The 17,679-nt window shown below is 52.9% G+C and overlaps 3 protein-coding genes across 3 annotated transcripts in view; 2 read left to right on the top strand and 1 right to left on the bottom strand.

Annotated features, from left to right (window-relative positions):
* The window catches only part of gpkow (G patch domain and KOW motifs), a 33,102-nt gene extending 31,161 nt beyond the window's left edge, over positions 1 to 1,941 (top strand). The window contains exon 11 of the mRNA XM_080183072.1: positions 498 to 1,941. Within this exon, the coding sequence (XP_080039198.1) occupies positions 498 to 629 (132 nt within the window). The 3' untranslated portion in view covers positions 630 to 1,941. The remainder of the gene's footprint in view (positions 1 to 497) is intronic.
* Positions 1,942 to 2,015: 74 nt separating this feature from the next.
* Positions 2,016 to 11,332, bottom strand: timm17b (translocase of inner mitochondrial membrane 17 homolog B (yeast)). Its single transcript, XM_080183075.1, has 6 exons — positions 11,185 to 11,332; positions 5,965 to 6,064; positions 4,666 to 4,729; positions 3,563 to 3,691; positions 3,220 to 3,330; positions 2,016 to 2,343 (listed from the first exon to the last, which is right to left on the bottom strand). Exons 1-6 carry the CDS (start codon positions 11,208 to 11,210, stop codon positions 2,261 to 2,263), a joined length of 513 nt encoding a protein of 170 aa, XP_080039201.1. The 5' UTR covers positions 11,211 to 11,332; the 3' UTR covers positions 2,016 to 2,260.
* A 267-nt stretch (positions 11,333 to 11,599) lies between these two features.
* pqbp1 (polyglutamine binding protein 1) lies at positions 11,600 to 17,479 on the top strand. Its single transcript, XM_080183074.1, has 7 exons — positions 11,600 to 11,707; positions 13,682 to 13,809; positions 14,697 to 14,808; positions 16,101 to 16,201; positions 16,361 to 16,468; positions 16,850 to 16,913; positions 17,314 to 17,479. The coding sequence occupies exons 2-7, from the start codon at positions 13,743 to 13,745 to the stop codon at positions 17,459 to 17,461; spliced, it is 600 nt and encodes a 199-aa protein (XP_080039200.1). The 5' UTR covers positions 11,600 to 11,707; positions 13,682 to 13,742; the 3' UTR covers positions 17,462 to 17,479.
* The last annotated feature ends 200 nt before the right edge of the window (positions 17,480 to 17,679 follow it).

Raw genomic sequence — 17,679 nt, 5'->3', positions numbered from 1 at the left:
TCACTCCCTGCACCCTCTATATCCCACCTGATCTAACCCCAATCTCCCCCTCACTCCCCACCCCCTTTAATATCCTACCCAGTCGTCCTCCTCTCTCCCTCACTCTCAGCAGTCTTTAATATTCTACCCAATTTATTCCCACTTTATATCCCACCCAGTCTCCCTCTCACTCCCTGCATCCTCTGTATCCCACCCGATTTAATCCCACTCTCCCCCTCACTCCCCATGCCCTTTAATACCTCTCACACAGTTGCATCTTCTCTCAGGGGTCCCTCTGTTGGAGGGTGGGATAGTAGGTGGGTCTCTGCATTGCATTGAACTTCACTTTCCTCCCATATCTAAGTGGATCAGCCAAGCTAAATTATCCCTTAGTGTGAGGGGGATTAGCAGAGTAGATGTGTGGGGTTCCTGTCCTGGGATTGTCGTTGGTGCAAGTTTAATGGGCCACTGTACTGTAGGGAATCAATGTATCTATAATTTCTCTTTTTCTGCTGTAGGTGGGGCGAATTCTCCGCAGGGATAAGGATCGCTGTCGAGCTGTTGTACAGTTACAAGGAGGGGACGAACAGGTCTTGAAAATCGACTATGATTCCATCTGCCACTATGTGGGAGCCTCAGATGATGACTGAGGAGGGAGGTCTGTGTCCTCCTCCTCGGGAAGACCACGGTGTCTGTGTCCAGCACGTTCCTCTGTGTTTCAGATCACAGCGATGGAACTGTGAAGTCTTTTGAACACTCTGCAATACTGAGGGAATGCAGTAGACATTTAGCAAGGCTGCATACCTTGTGACCTTCCAAGATATTGAAATCTTTTCTTTGACGCAACTTAAGGTGCATCACGTGATATTTGTCAGTAATTCATGTTTTATGACAAGTCAATGCTGCTACAGAGGGTAAAGGTAGTTCTGAGGAGTTTACTGCTTTTTATAATAAGAGGGCTGAATGTACTTATCATAATAAAACCAGCCTGACCGTAGGTGCTAATACGTGTAATGTGCTATGGAGGAGTTGCTGGGGCAGTGATAATGTCAGGAGGCTTGTAATGCAGAGAACTGGGGTAATGCCCTAGGTTTAATGGGGCAGCAATTAATCAAATCGGGAACTGAGAACTATTCTGACTGCGGCCATTGATAGTTGTCCAAACCCAACAGCTTCAGTGATGTCCGTCAGACAGGGAAATCTGCCACCCTTACTGGTCAGGTCTACCTGCAAATCCTCAGCAATGTGCTTAACTCTGAACTGCCCTCTCCGAACTGGCAAAAAAACAGGGACAATGATGTGCGAGAGCCTCTTAACTGTTTCACAAAGAGTAAATAATTGCAATTCCTGTAACTTGGCTTCACCTGGCTGAACTCTGACCTCCATCATGTTTTGTTTTGGGCCATGACAGTCATCAATATTGGAACAGTTACAGTAACTGCTCCATAGAGAGGGAGAGGCACTTTGCAGGGGCTTGGACATGATCCAAATGGGGCAAATACGGCAAGGTGGCTTCAGGCAAAGTGTTTGGTCTTACCTGCTGCAGTTAGCCTGATACAGAGTCCAGAGAGGCATCCGGACTGGGGTAATGCACACAAATCCTCTTCCACCTCCACTCTGGTCAAGAAAGCAGGGTGTGGAGCCAAGCAAGGGAGCAGTGTCCTAGACTCCCATAACTTCACCCAGGCTTACCACACCAATGAACTTTGTCAACACAGACTCATCATACCAGCCTGTTGCCAGGTAGTCCCAGCTCATTCCCTTATTATGACACTAGAAATCCCTTAGTGATATACAGTGAAAAACACCTCTAATATAGCCTTCACTGTGACACTCAGATATACCCTATACACTTGACTGTCACAATGATATATCCCACACCCCATACTGTGACACCATAAAACCTTTACTGTAGCACTCTGATATACCCCTCTCTGTTACACTGATTGATCCCATAGCCTCACTGTACACCTTAATAGACCCCACACGCTCCTAGGGCCCCCACCCAGCTTATCCCAATTGAATTTGATACATGGTGAATTTAACAGAAATACTTTATTCCGGACCCCCTTGTGTGGTCTGTGAGTTGCGCTTGGTTGAGATGAAATTCACCATGGCTCCACCAGCAGAAAGTCTTTCACACCCTGACCGGCGGCTTCACAAAGTGTGCAAAATGCATAGTCCAGCCTGAGGAAGGGTGTGCTCCACCCAGAATGAAATCAGTTCAGGGTCTCCTCTCTGGGATGAGCTGCCTTCAGTCTCTCTGTCTGTGTGTGTGTGATTACTGGTACTGACCGTAGCCTCCGTATCCAGATGATGGCTCCTTGGGAGGCAGCTGGCTGGGGTCCTCCATAAGTGGGCTTGCTGGGAGTCAGAGGGAGGCAGGATTAGTTAAGAGGGATGACTGAGACTCTTGTTACCCTCCCCGACTCTCCCACCAACCCCCACCCACAACAGAGTTTGATCCTGATGAACAGGCCTTTATTCTTGCCAAGATTAAGAGGTGATCTGATCGAGGGGGTTTAAGATTATCAAAGGATTTGAGAAGATCGATGGAGAGAAGCTATTTCCTCTGGGGGCGGAGGGGGGGGAAAAGAAACTTCAAATGAGATGCAGGCCATTCAGGGGTGACATCAGAAGCACTTCCTCACCCTGAAGGCAGTGGAAACCTGCAACTCTCTCCCTCCTTTAAGGTGCTGAGGCCAGAGGGGTCAATTAGAAATCTCAATATCTGTTCAGAATTCAGTTTCCAAACCCAGGCAGGGAAACCGTATTAAGATACACATCAGTCACGATTGGATTGGCTAATGATTCAGGCTCGAGAGGAGCTCAAGGCAAGGGGACAGCTGGGCCGGAGGGGGTAGAGGGCAACTGGGCCGGAGCGGGCAGAGGCAGACCGGCGTTGGGGGGGGCGGGGGGGGTGGTGGTTTAGATCGGAGTTGAGGAGGAACTTCTTCACTCAAAGGGTGGTGAATCTCTGGAATTCTCTGCCCGTTGAAGTGGTGGAGGCTGCCTCGCTAAATGTTTTTAAGACGCGGGTTGATGGGTTTTTGATAGGCAAGGGGATTAAGGGTTATGGGGAGAGGGCGGGAATGTGGAACTGAGCCACGACAGATCAGCCATGATCTTATTGAATGGCAGGGCAGGCTCGAGGGGCTGGATGGCCTACTCCTGCTCCTATTTCTTATGTTCTTAAATGGGAGACAGTGATGAAGGGGCTGATTTCACTGTGATACTCACGGTTCTGGAACTGTTGGGCTGTGTATCTGGTCAGCAAGATGCCAACACCTTCGATCAGAGCGAGGAGAATGCCCCCCATCATGGCAGAGCCCACCATCGCCAGGGGACCACCTGAAACAGCAAATTAGCACCAAATGTTAGAGGATGCAGAGAGAAAGAGAAAGAGGTGCGAGGGGACTGGGGGGGGGGTTCGAGAGGGAGGGGACGGGGGGCGCGGTTTGAGAGGGAGGGGACTGAGGGGTTCGAGAGGGACAAGTCAGAGGGAGGGGACTGGGGGAGGAGGTGAGAGAGGGAGAGCTGGCACCTGTACTCAGCCTGACTTTTGCGTGTGTGATTTACTTACTTCTGGAAGCCAGCACTGCCCCAGTGAGTGCTCCACTGGTGATGGAGTTCCAGGGATCCTCTTTTCCCCGCATTTTGACCAGACCACAGTCTATGGTGGAGAATAATCCTCCCCACACGGCAAAGCTACCTGCAAGGCAACATTGGAGAGAATGGTTAGAAACTCAGTCCGAGTACATCGGGGCTGGGAGGAGGGCGGGTGCGGGAAGGGAAAAGCGAGTGACCGAGATACGGGTCTTAATCACCCAGCCCCAGGGTTCGGGTCAGAGGTCACGGACCGACTGGAAGGTAACAGGATGCAAAGTACTGGAGTACTGTGTGCAGTTTTGGTCGCCGCACCTGCGCAAGGATATTTTGGCCTTGGAGGGAGTGCAGAGGAGGTTCACTAGGCTGATACTGGAATTGAGGGGGTTGAGCTATGAGGAGAGGCTGAATAAACTGGGCTTGGACTCGTTAGAGTTTAGAAGGATGAGGGGAGATCTCATTGAGACATATAAGATGATGAATGGGATGGATAGGGTAGAGGTGGAGAGGTTCTTCCCGCTCAGAAAGGACAGTAGGACTAGGGGGCATAGCCTCAAGATAAAGGGTGGGGGAGGGGGGGGGGGGCGGTTTAGAACGGAGTTGAGGAGGAACTTATTCACTCAAAGGGTGGTGACTCTCTGGAATTCTCTGCCCGTTGAAGTGGTTGAGGCTTCCTCGCTAAATATATTTAAGACGCGGGTAGATCAGTTTTTGGTAGGCAAGGGGATTAAAGGTTATTGGGAGAAAGCAGGAAAGTGGAACTGAGCCACGACAGATCAGCCATGATCTTACTGAATGGCGGGGCAGGCTCGAAGGGCTAGATGGCCGACTCCTGCTCCTATTTCTTATGTTCTTATGAAGGGGGTCAGAGATAAAATTGGGAGTGGAAAGGACATCCTCAGGGCAAAATTTGAGGGTGGGGGGACAGAGGGGTTACACATCATGTCCACAGCTAGTGTCACACTGAGATCGAGGGCGAGGGGCTGGGACAGAGATCATAGGCTGACTCAGAGGAAACGTGGAGATGGGGAGTGGGTCAGAGCCCCGGAGAGGGTGGGGAGAGGCTGAGTACTCACTTACCCCCTATCTGAGGTGCTCTGATCCTCACAGCGTTCACACTTCCCCTCAGTCGATGCTTCACACCCTGAGTGGCAAAACCAGAGAGGAGGAGATTTATATATGTGTGTGATAGTGAGCGTGAGAGACAGACCCACCACTGCCCTCCCTCACACCCAGACCCCGTCACCTCCCTCCCTCAACAGAGATCTCTCCACTCCCCTCCACCTCCCCTCCCTCACAGCAAGGTCCTCCACCTCAAACACTTGCACCGAAAGCCCCTCCATCTCTCTCCCTCAGAGATCTCTCCACACCCCTCCCTTATACCCTGCCCCCTACCTTCCTCTCCCTCACACTGATGCCCCTCCACTCACTTCCCTCACACTGAGGCCCCTCCACCTCCCCTCCCTCACACCGACGCCCTTCCACCTCACACCGAGGTCCCTCCATCTTGCCCCCTCACACCGAGGCCCCTCCATCTTGCCCCCTCACACTGAGGCCCCTCCATCTTGCCCCCTCACACCGAGGTCCCTTCCACCTCGCTCCCTCACACCGAGATCCCTCCACCTCGCTCCCTCACACCGAGATCCCTCCACCTCGCTCCCTCACACCGAGACCCCTCCACCTCCCTCCCTCACACCGAGACCCCTCCACCTCCCTCCCTCACACCGAGGCCCCTCCACCTCCCTCCCTCACACCGAGGCCCCTCCACCTCCCTCCCTCACACCGAGGTCCCTCCACCTCCCTCCCTCACACCGAGGCCCCTCCACCTCCCTCCCTCACATCAAGGCCCTTCTACCTCGCTCCCTCACACCGAGGTCCCTTCCACCTCCCACCCTCACACCGAGGTCCCTTCCACCTCCCACCCTCACACCGAGGTCCCTTCCACCTCCCACCCTCACACCGAGGTCCCTTCCACCTCCCACCCTCACACCGAGGCCCCTTCCACCTCCCACCCTCACACCGAGGCCCCTTCCACCTCCCACCCTCACACCGAGGCCCCTTCCACCTCCCACCCTCACACCGAGGTCCCTTCCACCTCGCTCCCTCACACTGAGGTCCCTCCATCTGACTCCCTCAGACCAACGTTCCTCCACCTCGCTCCCTCAGATCAATGTCCCTCCACCTTTCCTCCCTCACACCAAGGTCCCTCTGCCTTTCTCCCTCAGGCTGAGACTGCTCCGCCTTGGCCCCTCACACCCAGGCCCCTCCACTCCTCTCCCTCACTGCTCACCAGATTCCAAGAGTAGACCGGGGGTGGGGGGTGAAGTGAGCCGTGATTAAAGGAGAGGGACACCTTCCTTGTCAATCTCTGCAACTTACAACAGGAGCATTCCTGAAACCTTTAATTGACTGGAAGATTCCTCCGCCAATTGCACCCATCGTGAACGCACCTCCACAGTCATCAACAATCCTCCAGGGGCTGGAAGGGGAGAGCGGTGGGGGGGGGCACGAAGGAAGAAGTGGGGAGAAGAGAGAAGGAGAGGTAAAAGAAGATAGTTAACTTGTGAAGAGAGCTGAAATTGCAAATCCAGCAACAATACTGTTTCTGTGCACTATCCCATAGCCAACACCGTGACTGACAGTGTGACTGCACCATCCCGTACACAGCTCACTGACAGTGTGATTGTGCGCTATCCCATACCCAGTTCATTCACATTGTGGCTGTGCGCTATCCCATTACCAGCTCACTGACAGTGTGTGCACCACCCTGTACCCAACTCAATGACTGACAGTGTGTGCGCTATCCAAATCCAGTCAATGACTGACAGTGTGACTGTGCACTATCATCTACCCAGCTCAGTAACTGGCAGTGTGACTGTGCGCTATCCTGTACCCAATTCAATTACTGACAGTGTCAGTGCACTATCCCTTACCCAGTTCAGTAACTGACTGTGACTATGCTATCCTGTACCCAGCTCAGTAACTGAATGTGACTGTGCGTTATCCCATAACCAGCTCAGTAACTGACAGTCTGAGTGTGCCCTATCCTGTACCCACCTCACTGACAGTGTGACTGTGCGCTATCCTGTACCCAGTTCGATGACTGACAGTGTCGGTGTGCTATCCCATACTCAGCTCAGTAACTGACAGTCTGAGTGTGCTCTATTCCGTACCCACCTCACTGACAGTGTGACTGTGTGCTATCCCGTACCCAGCTCAGTGACAGTGTGACTGTGCTATCCCGCACCCAGCTCAGTGACAGTGTGACTGTGCTATCCCGCACCCAGCTCAGTGACAGTGTGACTGTGCTATCCCGTACCCAGCTCAGTGACAGTGTGACTGTGCTATCCCGTACCCAGCTCAGTGACAGTGTGACTGTGCTATTCCACACCCAGTTCATTGACAGTGTGACCGTGCGCTACCCAGTACATAGCTCACTGACAGTGTGACTGTGCTATCCCGCACCCAGCTCAGTGACAGTGTGACTGTGCACTACCCAGTACATAGCTCAGTGACAGCGTGACTGTGCTATCCCGCACCCAGGTCAGTAACTGACAGTGTGGCTGTGTGCTATCCCGTACCCCAGCTCAGTGACAGTGTGACTGTGCACTAGCTGATACCCAGTTCACTGACAGTGTTGACAATCTAGAATTTTGCGCGCCTCGTCAGACTCGGTTCGACAGACATCGATTCAATTCCAGATGTGCATCCACAGCATTTATTGATCAAATCTTTACGACGTCGGGTCAGTCTTCCTTTTACAAAGAAGCAGGCAAACAGAGCCCACAGCACCAAGGAGAGGCTGACACTGACTCGTGGTCTTAGCGCAATACTTATAGGTTCTGCTAACGTAATCTTATTAACTACAGAATGCCCATTATCGCCTAGAGTGGTATTCTTTCAGAACAGGTAAGCATCTAATACAATCAGCTACAAATTCAATCATTACTATGTGAAAATGGCAGGAGGTATTGTTTTTCAGAACAGGCATCTAATACAACTAACTTCTACAAAAGAGTCTAATACAATTAACTTCTACAAAAGAGTCTAATACAATTAACTTCTACAAACTTGAGTATTGCTACAGTTACCCAATCTCTAGCTCTCATTTGGTTTTCTTCTTTTCTCCTTTTACTCCCACAGTGTGTGCGCTATCCCGTACCCAGCTTAGTGACAGTATAACTGTGCACTATCCCGTATCCAGTTCACTGACAGTGTGACTGTGCACTATCCCACACCCAGTTCACTGACAGTGTGACTGTGCACTATCCCACACCCAGTTCACTGACAGTGTGACTGTGCACTATCCCACACCCAGTTCACTGACAGTGTGACTGTGCGCTATCCCACACCCAGTTCACTGAGTGTGACTGTGCACTATCCCGTATCCAGTTCACTGACAGTGTGACTGTGCACATCCCGTATCCAGTTCACTGACAGTGTGACTGTGCACTATCCCGTATCCAGTTCACTGACAGTGTGACTGTGCACTATCCCACACCCAGCTTACTGACAGTGTGACTGTGCACTATCCCGTATGCAGTTCACTGACAGTGTGACTGTGCGCTATCCCACACCCAGTTCACTGACATTGTGACTGTGCACTATCCCATACCCAGCTCACTGACAGTGTGACTGTGCGCTATCCTATACCCAGCTCACTGACAGTGTGACTGTGCGCTATCCTATACCCAGCTCAGTAACTGACAGTGACTATGCGCCATTCTGCACCCAGCTCAATAACTGAGTGTGACTGTGCACTATCCCAGACCCAGCTCAGTGACTGACAGTGTGACTGTGCACTATTCTGTATCCAGCTCACCGACTGACAGTGTGACTGTGCACTATCCCATACCCAGTTCACTGACAGTGTGACTGTGCACTATCCCATACCCAGTTCATTGACAGTGTGACTGTGCACTATCCCACACCCAGTTCACTGACAGTGTGACTATGCACTATCCCATACCCAGTTCATTGACAGTGTGACTGTGCACTATCCCACACCCAGTTCACTGACAGTGTGACTATGCACTATCCCATACCCAGTTCATTGACAGTGTGACTGTGCACTATCCCACACCCAGTTCACTGACAGTGTGACTGTGCACTATCCCACACCCAGTTCACTGACAGTGTGACTGTGCACTATCCTGTATCCAGCTGAGTGTGACAGTGCACTATTCCATCCCCAGCTCAGTAACTGACAATGTGACTGTGTGCTATCCCATACCCAGTTCAGTGACTGATATGGTGACTGTGTGCTAACCCGTACCCAGTTCAGTGACTGATATGGTGACTGTGCTACCCCATACCCAGTTCAGTGACTGATATGGTGACTGTGCGCTATCCCATATCCAGCTCTGTAACTGACAGTTACTGCCAGACAGAAAAGCCAGACAGCGTGCTTTAATGACTACATGGCTCTGGCATCCATCATTATGAAGTGCTTTGAAAGGTTAATCATGGCACACATCAACTCTGGTCTCCTAGATTGCCTGGACCCACTATAGTTCACCCGCCTCTTGCCACAACAGGTCCACAGCAGTGTCCACTTCCCTGGCCCTATACTGAACCCTGGAACACCTGGATAAAAAAGACACTGTCAGAAACCTATTTATTGACTACAGCTCAGCCTTCAACACTATGGATAATGGTCTGTGGGTTAGGAAGTGGCAGGTCCAGTCATAGATGGAAGAACTGAGCCCTAGGCCACAGAGTTTGGAGATGAGGTTTGTATGGATAATGCAAACCTCATCTCCAAACTCTGTGGCCTAGGGCTCAGTTCCTCCATCTATGACTGGACCTGCCACTTCCTAACCCACAGACCACAATCAGAGGATTAATTTTTTTTATTCATTCATGGGACAAAAGCATTGCTGGCTGGCCAGCATTTATTGCCCATCCCTAGCTGTCCTTGAACTGAGTGGCCTGCTAGGTCAATTCAGAAGGCAGTTGAGAGTCAACCACATTGCTGTGGGTCTGGAGTCACATGTAGGCCAAACCAGGTAAAGGCAGCAGCTTTGCTTCCCTCAGAGACATTAGTGAACCAGATGGTTTTTCCAACAATCAACAATGGTTTCATGGTCATCAGTAGATTCTTAATTCCAGATATTTTTTATTGAATTCAAATTCCATCAAGAATAACAGGATTTGAATCCAGGTCCCCAGGACAACACCATGATTACCCTCAACACTGGTTTGCCACAAGGTGTCCTTAGCCCCCTACTATAATCCTTATCCATTCATGACTAATGTGACCAAATTCCCCTCCAACTCAATCTTCACATTTGATGACGACACCACTGTAGTGGGTTGGATCTCAAACAATGAGACAGAGTACAGGAACGAAATAGAGAATGTGATGAACTGGTGCAAAGACAATAATCTCTCCCTCAATGTCAACAAAACGAAGGAGATTGTCATCGATTTCAGGAAATTTAAATGATTATTACTTACGTGGAGAAAAACTGCAGCAGGCGACAGTGCAGAGGGACCTCGGGGTCCTTGTGCATGAGTCACAAAAACCCAGCTTGCAGGTGCAGCAGGTGGTCAGGAAGGCGAATGGGATGCTGGCCTTCATAGCAAGGGGGATTGAATATAAAAGTAGGGAGGTCTTGCTGCGGCTGTATAGGGCATTGGTGAGACCGCAGCTGGAGTACCGTGTGCAGTTTTGGGCGCCGTACTTACGCAAGGATATTTTGGCCTTGGAGGGAGTGCAGAGGAGGTTTACTAGGCTGATACCGGAGTTGAGGGGGTTGAGCTATGAGGAGAGGCTGAATAAACTAGGCTTGTACTCGTTAGAGTTTAGAAGAATGAGGGGAAATCTCATTGAGACATATAAGATGATGAATGGGATAGATAGGATAGAGGTGGAGAGACTCTTCCCGCTCAGAAAGGACAGTAGGACTAGGGGGCACAGCCTCAAGATAAAGGGGGGGCGTTTTAGAACGGAGTTGAGGAGGAACTTCTTTACTCAAAGGGTGATGAATCTCTGGAATTCTCTGCCCGTTGAGGTGGTGGAGGCTGCCTCGCTAAATATTTTTAAGACGCGGGTTGATGGGTTTTTGATAAGAGAGGGGATTAAGGGTTATGGGGAGAGGGCGGGAATGTGGAACTGAGACACGACAGATCAGCCATGATCTTATTGAATGGCGGGGCAGGCTCGAAGGGCTAGATGGCCTACTCCTGCTCCTATTTCTTATGTTCTAACATGTCCCTGACTACATCAATGGGGAAAGAAACCGAAATGGGCGAGAACTTCAAGTTTTTAGGTGTCCAGATAACCAGCAATCTGTCCTGGGTTGTTCCCCCCCCCCAATTCTGACACTATAGTTACGAAAGCCCAACAACGCCTCTACTTTCTCAGAAGACTAAGGAAATTTGGTTTGTTTGCTGGGGAATAGGAGGGAAAGGGCGCATGCGCTCGCATTTGTCATATGACCTAGCCTTCCCGCAGTTCCACTTTCTGCGCATGCGCTCCCTCAGGGAGGCTCCAGCTGTGCGCAAGCCCAAAGACTGGACCCCTCCCCCTCTCCTTTCTGCTCAGCAACCCGGCCATCGCTGCCACCCCGCTCTCGGAGCCGCAGCTTCACTCACCAAGGCTCCCGCGCGTATTCTTCCATCTCCGGGAGAACAGCCCCAAGCCCAGCGGGGCAGTCCGCTTGCAACTGACGTCAGCTCACGGTCGCAGGACCGCCCCCTGACATCAGCGCGCTCTCCCCGGACCGTCCCCTGACGTCACCGCGCACTCTCCGGCCCGTCCCCTGGCGTCACCGCGCACTCTCCGGCCCGTCCCCTGGCGTCACCGCGCTCTGCCTGCACCGCCCCCTGACATCACCGCGCTCTGCCTGGACCGCCCCCTGACATCAGTGCGCTGTCCCGCACCGTCCCCTGACGTCACCACGCTGTTCCCGGACCGCCTCCTGACGTCAGCGCGCTAACCCGTCGACTGACCCGCTCCCTGGCAACACTGTAGCTGATTGGAGCCACCGCAACCCCTTCAGTTTGATTGGATAGTCGCTGACAGGCTCCGGCTTCCCATCACTCCTGCTGACGTCGAAACGGAGCGACAAACATTAGCTCCGCATTGGAAATATATTGATCCAAATCAAGCAGCAAGGTGAGTGATTGTTAAAATACCTCACGCTGACCTCTGACCCGGAGAACATTGGCTATGCTAAATTGCGCCAGGTAGCATAGAACTCTCCATTCACCTGACGAAGAGGGAAACCTCGAAAGCTTGTGAGTTTACTATCAAATAAATCGGTTGGACTAAAACCTGGTGTTGTCAGACTTTTTACATGGGAGAGGTGTCAGATGACTGAAGAACAGCTAATGTGTTTCTGCTATTTAAGAGTTGTAGAGGTAAACCAGCGAACTACAGACTAGTGAGTCTCACGTCAGTGGTAGGGAAACTATTGGAGAAACTTCACTTGGAGAGGCAAGGCTTGATCAGGGATAGTCAGCATGGTTTTGTCAGAGGAAGGTCATGCCTAATAAATTTGATTGAATTTTTTGAGGAGGTGACAGGTGGGTGGTACAGCCAATGTAGTTTATATGGATTTCAGCAAAGCCTTTGACAAGGTCCCACATGGGAGACTTGTAAAGAAGGTAAGTGTGCGTGGGATAAAGAGTAATTTGATAAAGTGGATTCAAAATTGGCTCAGTTGTAGGAGATGGAAGGTGATGAAAGAAGGCTACTTTAATGAGTGGAACCCAGTTTCCAGTGGCATACCACAGGGATCTGTTTTGGGCCCCTATTAGTCATCATTTATATAAACAACGCAGATGACTGTGAGGGTAAGGTTAGTAAGTTTGCGGATGACACAGATTAGCTGGGTGGTTAACATTGAGGCTGTGTGTCTTGGGCTACAAGAAGGTGCAAATAGGATGGTCAACTGGGTGGATAAGGAGCAGGTGGAATTTAACCCTGAAAAGTGGGAGGTGACACACTTTGGACAGAGTAATTTGACAAGGAATTATTCAATGAACAGCTTTGGGAACAGAGGGACCTTGTGTTTGTCCGTAGATCACTGAAGATGGGAAAGTGGCAAAAAAGGCATTTGGGACACTTGCCTTTATCAATCAAGGTATAGATTACAAAAGCAGGAAAGTCATGTTGGAGTTCATAGAACCCCTCCAGTGCAGGAGGAGGCAGTCTGGCCCATCGAGCCTGCACCAAAAACAATCACACCCAGGCCCTATCCCTATAACCCCACATATTTACCCCACTAATCGCTCTAACCTATGCAGCCTGGGACACTAAGGGGCAATTTAGCATGGCCAATACACCTACCTGCATATCTTTGGACTGTGGGAGAAAACCGGAGCACCCGGAGGAAACCCACACAGATACAGGGTGAATGTGCAAACTACAGTTACCCAAGCTGGGAATCAAACCCAGATCTCTGGTGCTGTGAGGCAGCAGTGCTAACCACTGCGCCACCTTTGTACAGTTGTACAGAACTGTTGTATTGAACTCAGCGAGGCCCCAGAGGATGGTCAGTGTCTGGAATGAACTTCCCGAGAGGGTGGTTGGAGGCAGGATCGATCGAGATATTCAACAGCAATTGAATGAGATACCGGTGGCACAGTGGTTAGCACTGCTGTCTCACAGGGCCAGGGACCCAGGATCACTTCCATCCTCAGTTAACTGTCTGTGTGGAGTTTGCACATTCTTCTCCGATCCTACGTGGGTTTCCTCGGAGTGCTGGGGTTCCCCCCCAAAGCTGTGCAGATTAGGTGGACCGACCATGTTAAATTATCACTTTGTGTCCCAAGATGTGTAGGTCAGAGTGATTAGCCATGAGAAATGTGTGTGTATTACAGCAATAGGGTGGGAGAGAGAGCCTGAATAAGATGATCCTAGAGGTACAGACTCAGTGGGCCAAATGGTCTCTCTTGCAGTGTTGGGATTCTGTGATTGTGGTGTACGTTCAGCGTTACAGTGAGGAGACTGGAACGCGCTCAGCGTTACAGTGAGGAGACTGGAACGCGCTCAGCGTTACAGTGAGGAGACTGGAACGCGCTCAGCGTTACAGTGAGGAGACTGGTATTGAACTGCCTCTTTTGTCTGTGTGTGTGTCCTTTTTAGGTTTGCTCGTGCCGCCTGGGCAGCTTGTATTGGCCCTCCTGTTGGCCTGCTTTGATTGGTGATGCCTCTCCCCTTGGCGTTGCAAGCCCGCCTGGCCAAGCGAGGAATTCTGAAGCATGTGGAGCCAGGTAGGGATAGCATTCGCCTCTGCCTGCCTGTGCCACCTCCCCCCATGTCCCACCAAAGGCATTCCAAGACCTCTTCATGTCTATACGCAGGATGTACCGCGGCACTTACAACACTCTTGGCCTTACAACTGCTCTTTGGCCCATCAGGTCCATGCCAGTTAAAGTTTGACCACACTAATGCCACTTTCCACTTTGCTCATAAACCTGGAGGTCACAGCAGTGTGATTGTATTTGTAAATACTTCTTAAATGTCACTACAGCTCGTGACTCCACCAGGCAGTGAGTTCCAGACTCCCCCCATTCTCTGGGTGCGTTGGATTCTCCTGAAATCCCTTCTTGTCCTTTCTACCTCTTAAGTCTATACCCCTTCTTACTGGCCACGCTGCTAGTGTTAGAAGGAGCCTTCCTTTCTGTGCCCCCTCTGATCTTACACCCTCTGTCTAGTCCCCCCCTCGACCTTTGCTGCCTATCCGGTCTCTCCAAATAGCTCAGGCCCTCAGGCCTCCTGGAGATGATGCAGTGTCCTCACTCCCAGGCAGTGTCACAGCCACCCAGCACCCACACCTGAGTACTTTACACCCCCTCCCCCCCCACCCAGTACTTGCCCTGGTTCCTGGGGGTTCTGCCCCCCCCCCCCAACCAGGGGCTGCCATCAATGTGTCCACATCCCACTCTCAACTCCAACTCCCTCTTCCTCCCTCCGTGCCTCAGGCCCACCCAGACGCTCCCTGAGACCCTCACCCGCAGTGCTGAGATAGGGAACCTGCTGTCTGGATCGTGGTGAGGTAATGGGCTCAAACCCCCTCCCCCATTCCCCCAAGAGTATCTTTATCTTCCAGATCCCCTAAGTTTCAATGCTGATTATTTTCTTGGCCTCTCTGTCCTAGAACCTGATGAAGAGATTATTGCTGAGGATTATGATGATGACCATGTTGATTATGAAGCCACGCGCCTGGAGAAGCTCCCACCCAACTGGTACAAAGTCTTCGAGCCCAGCAGGTTAGAGGTTTCACTTCGATGTCCCCTTGCATCACTGCCTCTTCCCCCTCATCCCCACCTCTCCCTGAGGCCACACCGCCCACCCGTCCCCGGGCCCCCAGTCATTCCCCCTCCAACTCCCTCGGTCATTTCCCCCCTTCCCCTCAGTCATTTCTCAGTCATTCTCTACGCACCCGCCCCCGCCAGCCAAGTCACTTCCCTCAGTCATTACCCCACCTCCTGTCCACCACCACCCGCTCCCCCACCCAGCTGCCCGGTCATTCAACCGCTCCACCTCCCCCTGGTTATCTCCCTCCCCACAACCACTTGGGCCTCCCTCTTCCCCTCTCTCAGGCCTTGCCTCCCCCTCCTCCTCCGCCCTCCCCCCCTCCCACAGGCCTTCATCCCCCTCCCTCGGCCCTTCATCTCCCCTCCCTCGGGCCTCCCCTCAAACCTTCCCCATTCTCCCCCCCCCCAGCCTTCCCGATCCCTCCCTCTCTCCCTTGGGCCTTCCCACCTCCCACCCCTCCCCACTCCCCACTCCCCACTCCCCACTCCCCACTCCCCACTCCCCACTCCCCACTCCCTTGGACCCTCCCCCACTCCCTTGGACTCTTCCCCACCCCCCCTTGGGCCCTTTCCCCCGCCCCCCCCCCACCCCCTCGGGGCCCCCCGCCTCTCCCTTGGGCCCCGGCCCTCGGCCCCCCCCCCCCGGTATTGAGTATTGCTGAGAGAAAGGGAAAGGGAGGTGAGTGATGGATGGAAGTGGGGAGGGATGGAAGGCAGAATTGGAGGAAGGACCAGAGATGGGAAGGAAGAACAGGGGGAAGGGAGGAGGGTGGAAAATTAAGAGGAGGGCAGAATGGTGGGAGGGATAAGACTGTACAGAACACTGGTTAACCACAACTGCGAGGCAGCTCCCAGCTCAGTCACTGAAGGCAGATTGTACTCATGCTAGAGACATTACAGGGGATATTTACACAGGCTCTTACTACCTCTGGGCAACTTGAACTACACACACCTGAAAAAAGCAGGCAGAAGATTCAAATTGGAGTGACATCAGGAAACATTTCCTGACACAGGAGAGTGCGAGTCTGGAACTGCCTCCCTCTGAAAAACAATTCCAAGCTGTATAACAGGCTCGAGGGGCTGAATGGCCTCCTCCTGTTCCTGTGTAATAGGCTCGAGAGGGGCTGAATGGCCTCTTCCTGTTCCTGTGTAACAGGCCCAGGAGGCTGAATGGCCCTGTGCTGTTCCCTGGGCCTCAGTGGGGTTGGTGAGTGTCTAACAATCTTTCTCACCTCTTTTGGCAGTGGTTTGCCCTATTACTGGAATATTGAATCAGATTTAGTCTCCTGGCTGCCCCCAACTGACGCAGCAGCGATCATCACAAAGCCAGCAAAACGCTTCAAAGGTAAATGCATTGTAGTTTCTGCACCTACGCCAACTTTACCCCCTCTCTCCCCTCACCCCGACTTTGCCCCTCTCTCTCTCTCTCTCCTGCTTACCCACTTCCACCTGTGAACACCCACCCTCACCCTCACTCACCTCTGCTGCCTCCGTGTGTGTGCAGAAGCAGACGAGCTGGTGGAGAGGTTCGACCGGGGCGACCGTGACGAGCTGAAGGAGAAGTGGATCTCCAGGCGGGAGGAGACTCCACGATATCCCAAAGGAAGGAAAGGTAACCAGAACCCGGCACGGCCATTCCCAGAGTGTGGATCATTGGAGCAAGAGCAGAGAGGGTCATTGCCCAGAGATGAGGGGCTGAGGGAAAGGGTTTCTGGGGATGGATTTGGATGGGGGTGAGGGGGTGAGGGGGTCAGTGAGATTTGGGGTGTTGTGGGGGGATGTTGAGGGAGCGGGTGTGTTGGCGAGGGGGGGAGCGGGTGTTTTTGGGGTGTGTGTGTTGGGGGGTTGGGTGTGAGTGTGTTGGTGGGGCGGAGGGGTGTGTTGGGGGAGCGGGTGTTCTTGGGTGTGTGTGTGTGTGTGTGTGTGTTGGGGGGTTTGTTGGGAGGGGGTGGACACTGATGGACAGTATTTGAGCTGAGTTCTCTCCCAATAGGACGTGATCGCAAAGACGACAGTATGGACCCCATGGACCCCAGCGCTTATTCCGATGCTCCCCGGTGAGTGGATCCCTCTGCACACCAACTCTCTCCCTCCCTATGGCTCTCCTCCTGCTGCTGCCTCCCTTTTCTCCATTCCTCCCCCACTACCCCTCTCTCCTCCCCCACTACCCCTCTCTCCTCCCCCACTACCCCTCTCTCCTCCCCCACTACCCCTCTCTCCTCCCCCACTACCCCTCTCTCCTCCCCCACTACCCCTCTCTCCTCCCCCACTACCCCTCTCTCCTCCCCCACTACCCCTCTCTCCTCCCCCACTACCCCTCTCTCCTCCCCCACTACCCCTCTCTCCTCCCCCACTACCCCTCTCTCCTCCCCCACTACCCCTCTCTCCTCCCCCACTACCCCTCTCTCCTCCCCCACTACCCCTCACTTACTGACTGTCTCCCCTTTCCCTCCCCAGAGGTTCTTGGTCTACGGGCCTCCCGAAGAGGAATGAAGCCAAGACAGGAGCTGATACCACAGCGGCAGGCCCCCTGTTCCAGCAGCGGCCCTACCCCAGCCCGGGGGCCGTGCTCAGGGCCAACGCCGAGGCATCTCGGGGGAAGTGAGGAGGGGGCTGCGGGGGGAGTAGGTTGTACACGGGCTGCAGGGGGGAGTGGGGTGTACATGGGCTGCAGGGGGGAGTGGGGTGTACACGGGCTGCAGGGGGGAGTGGGGTGTACACGGGCTGCAGGGGGGAGTGGGGTGTTCACGGGCTGCAGGGGGGAGTGATGTACCAGTGGAAGACCAGGATCTGCTGGGTGAGATGTGTGTTAGCGAGAGATCA

Source organism: Carcharhinus amblyrhynchos, unplaced genomic scaffold, assembly GCF_965287045.1.
Source record: "Carcharhinus amblyrhynchos unplaced genomic scaffold, sCarAmb.v2.hapA chromosome_140, whole genome shotgun sequence".
Lineage (NCBI taxonomy): Eukaryota > Metazoa > Chordata > Chondrichthyes > Carcharhiniformes > Carcharhinidae > Carcharhinus > Carcharhinus amblyrhynchos.
Note: the sequence above shows the minus strand (reverse complement) of the source record. Positions and strands in the feature narration are given on the sequence as shown.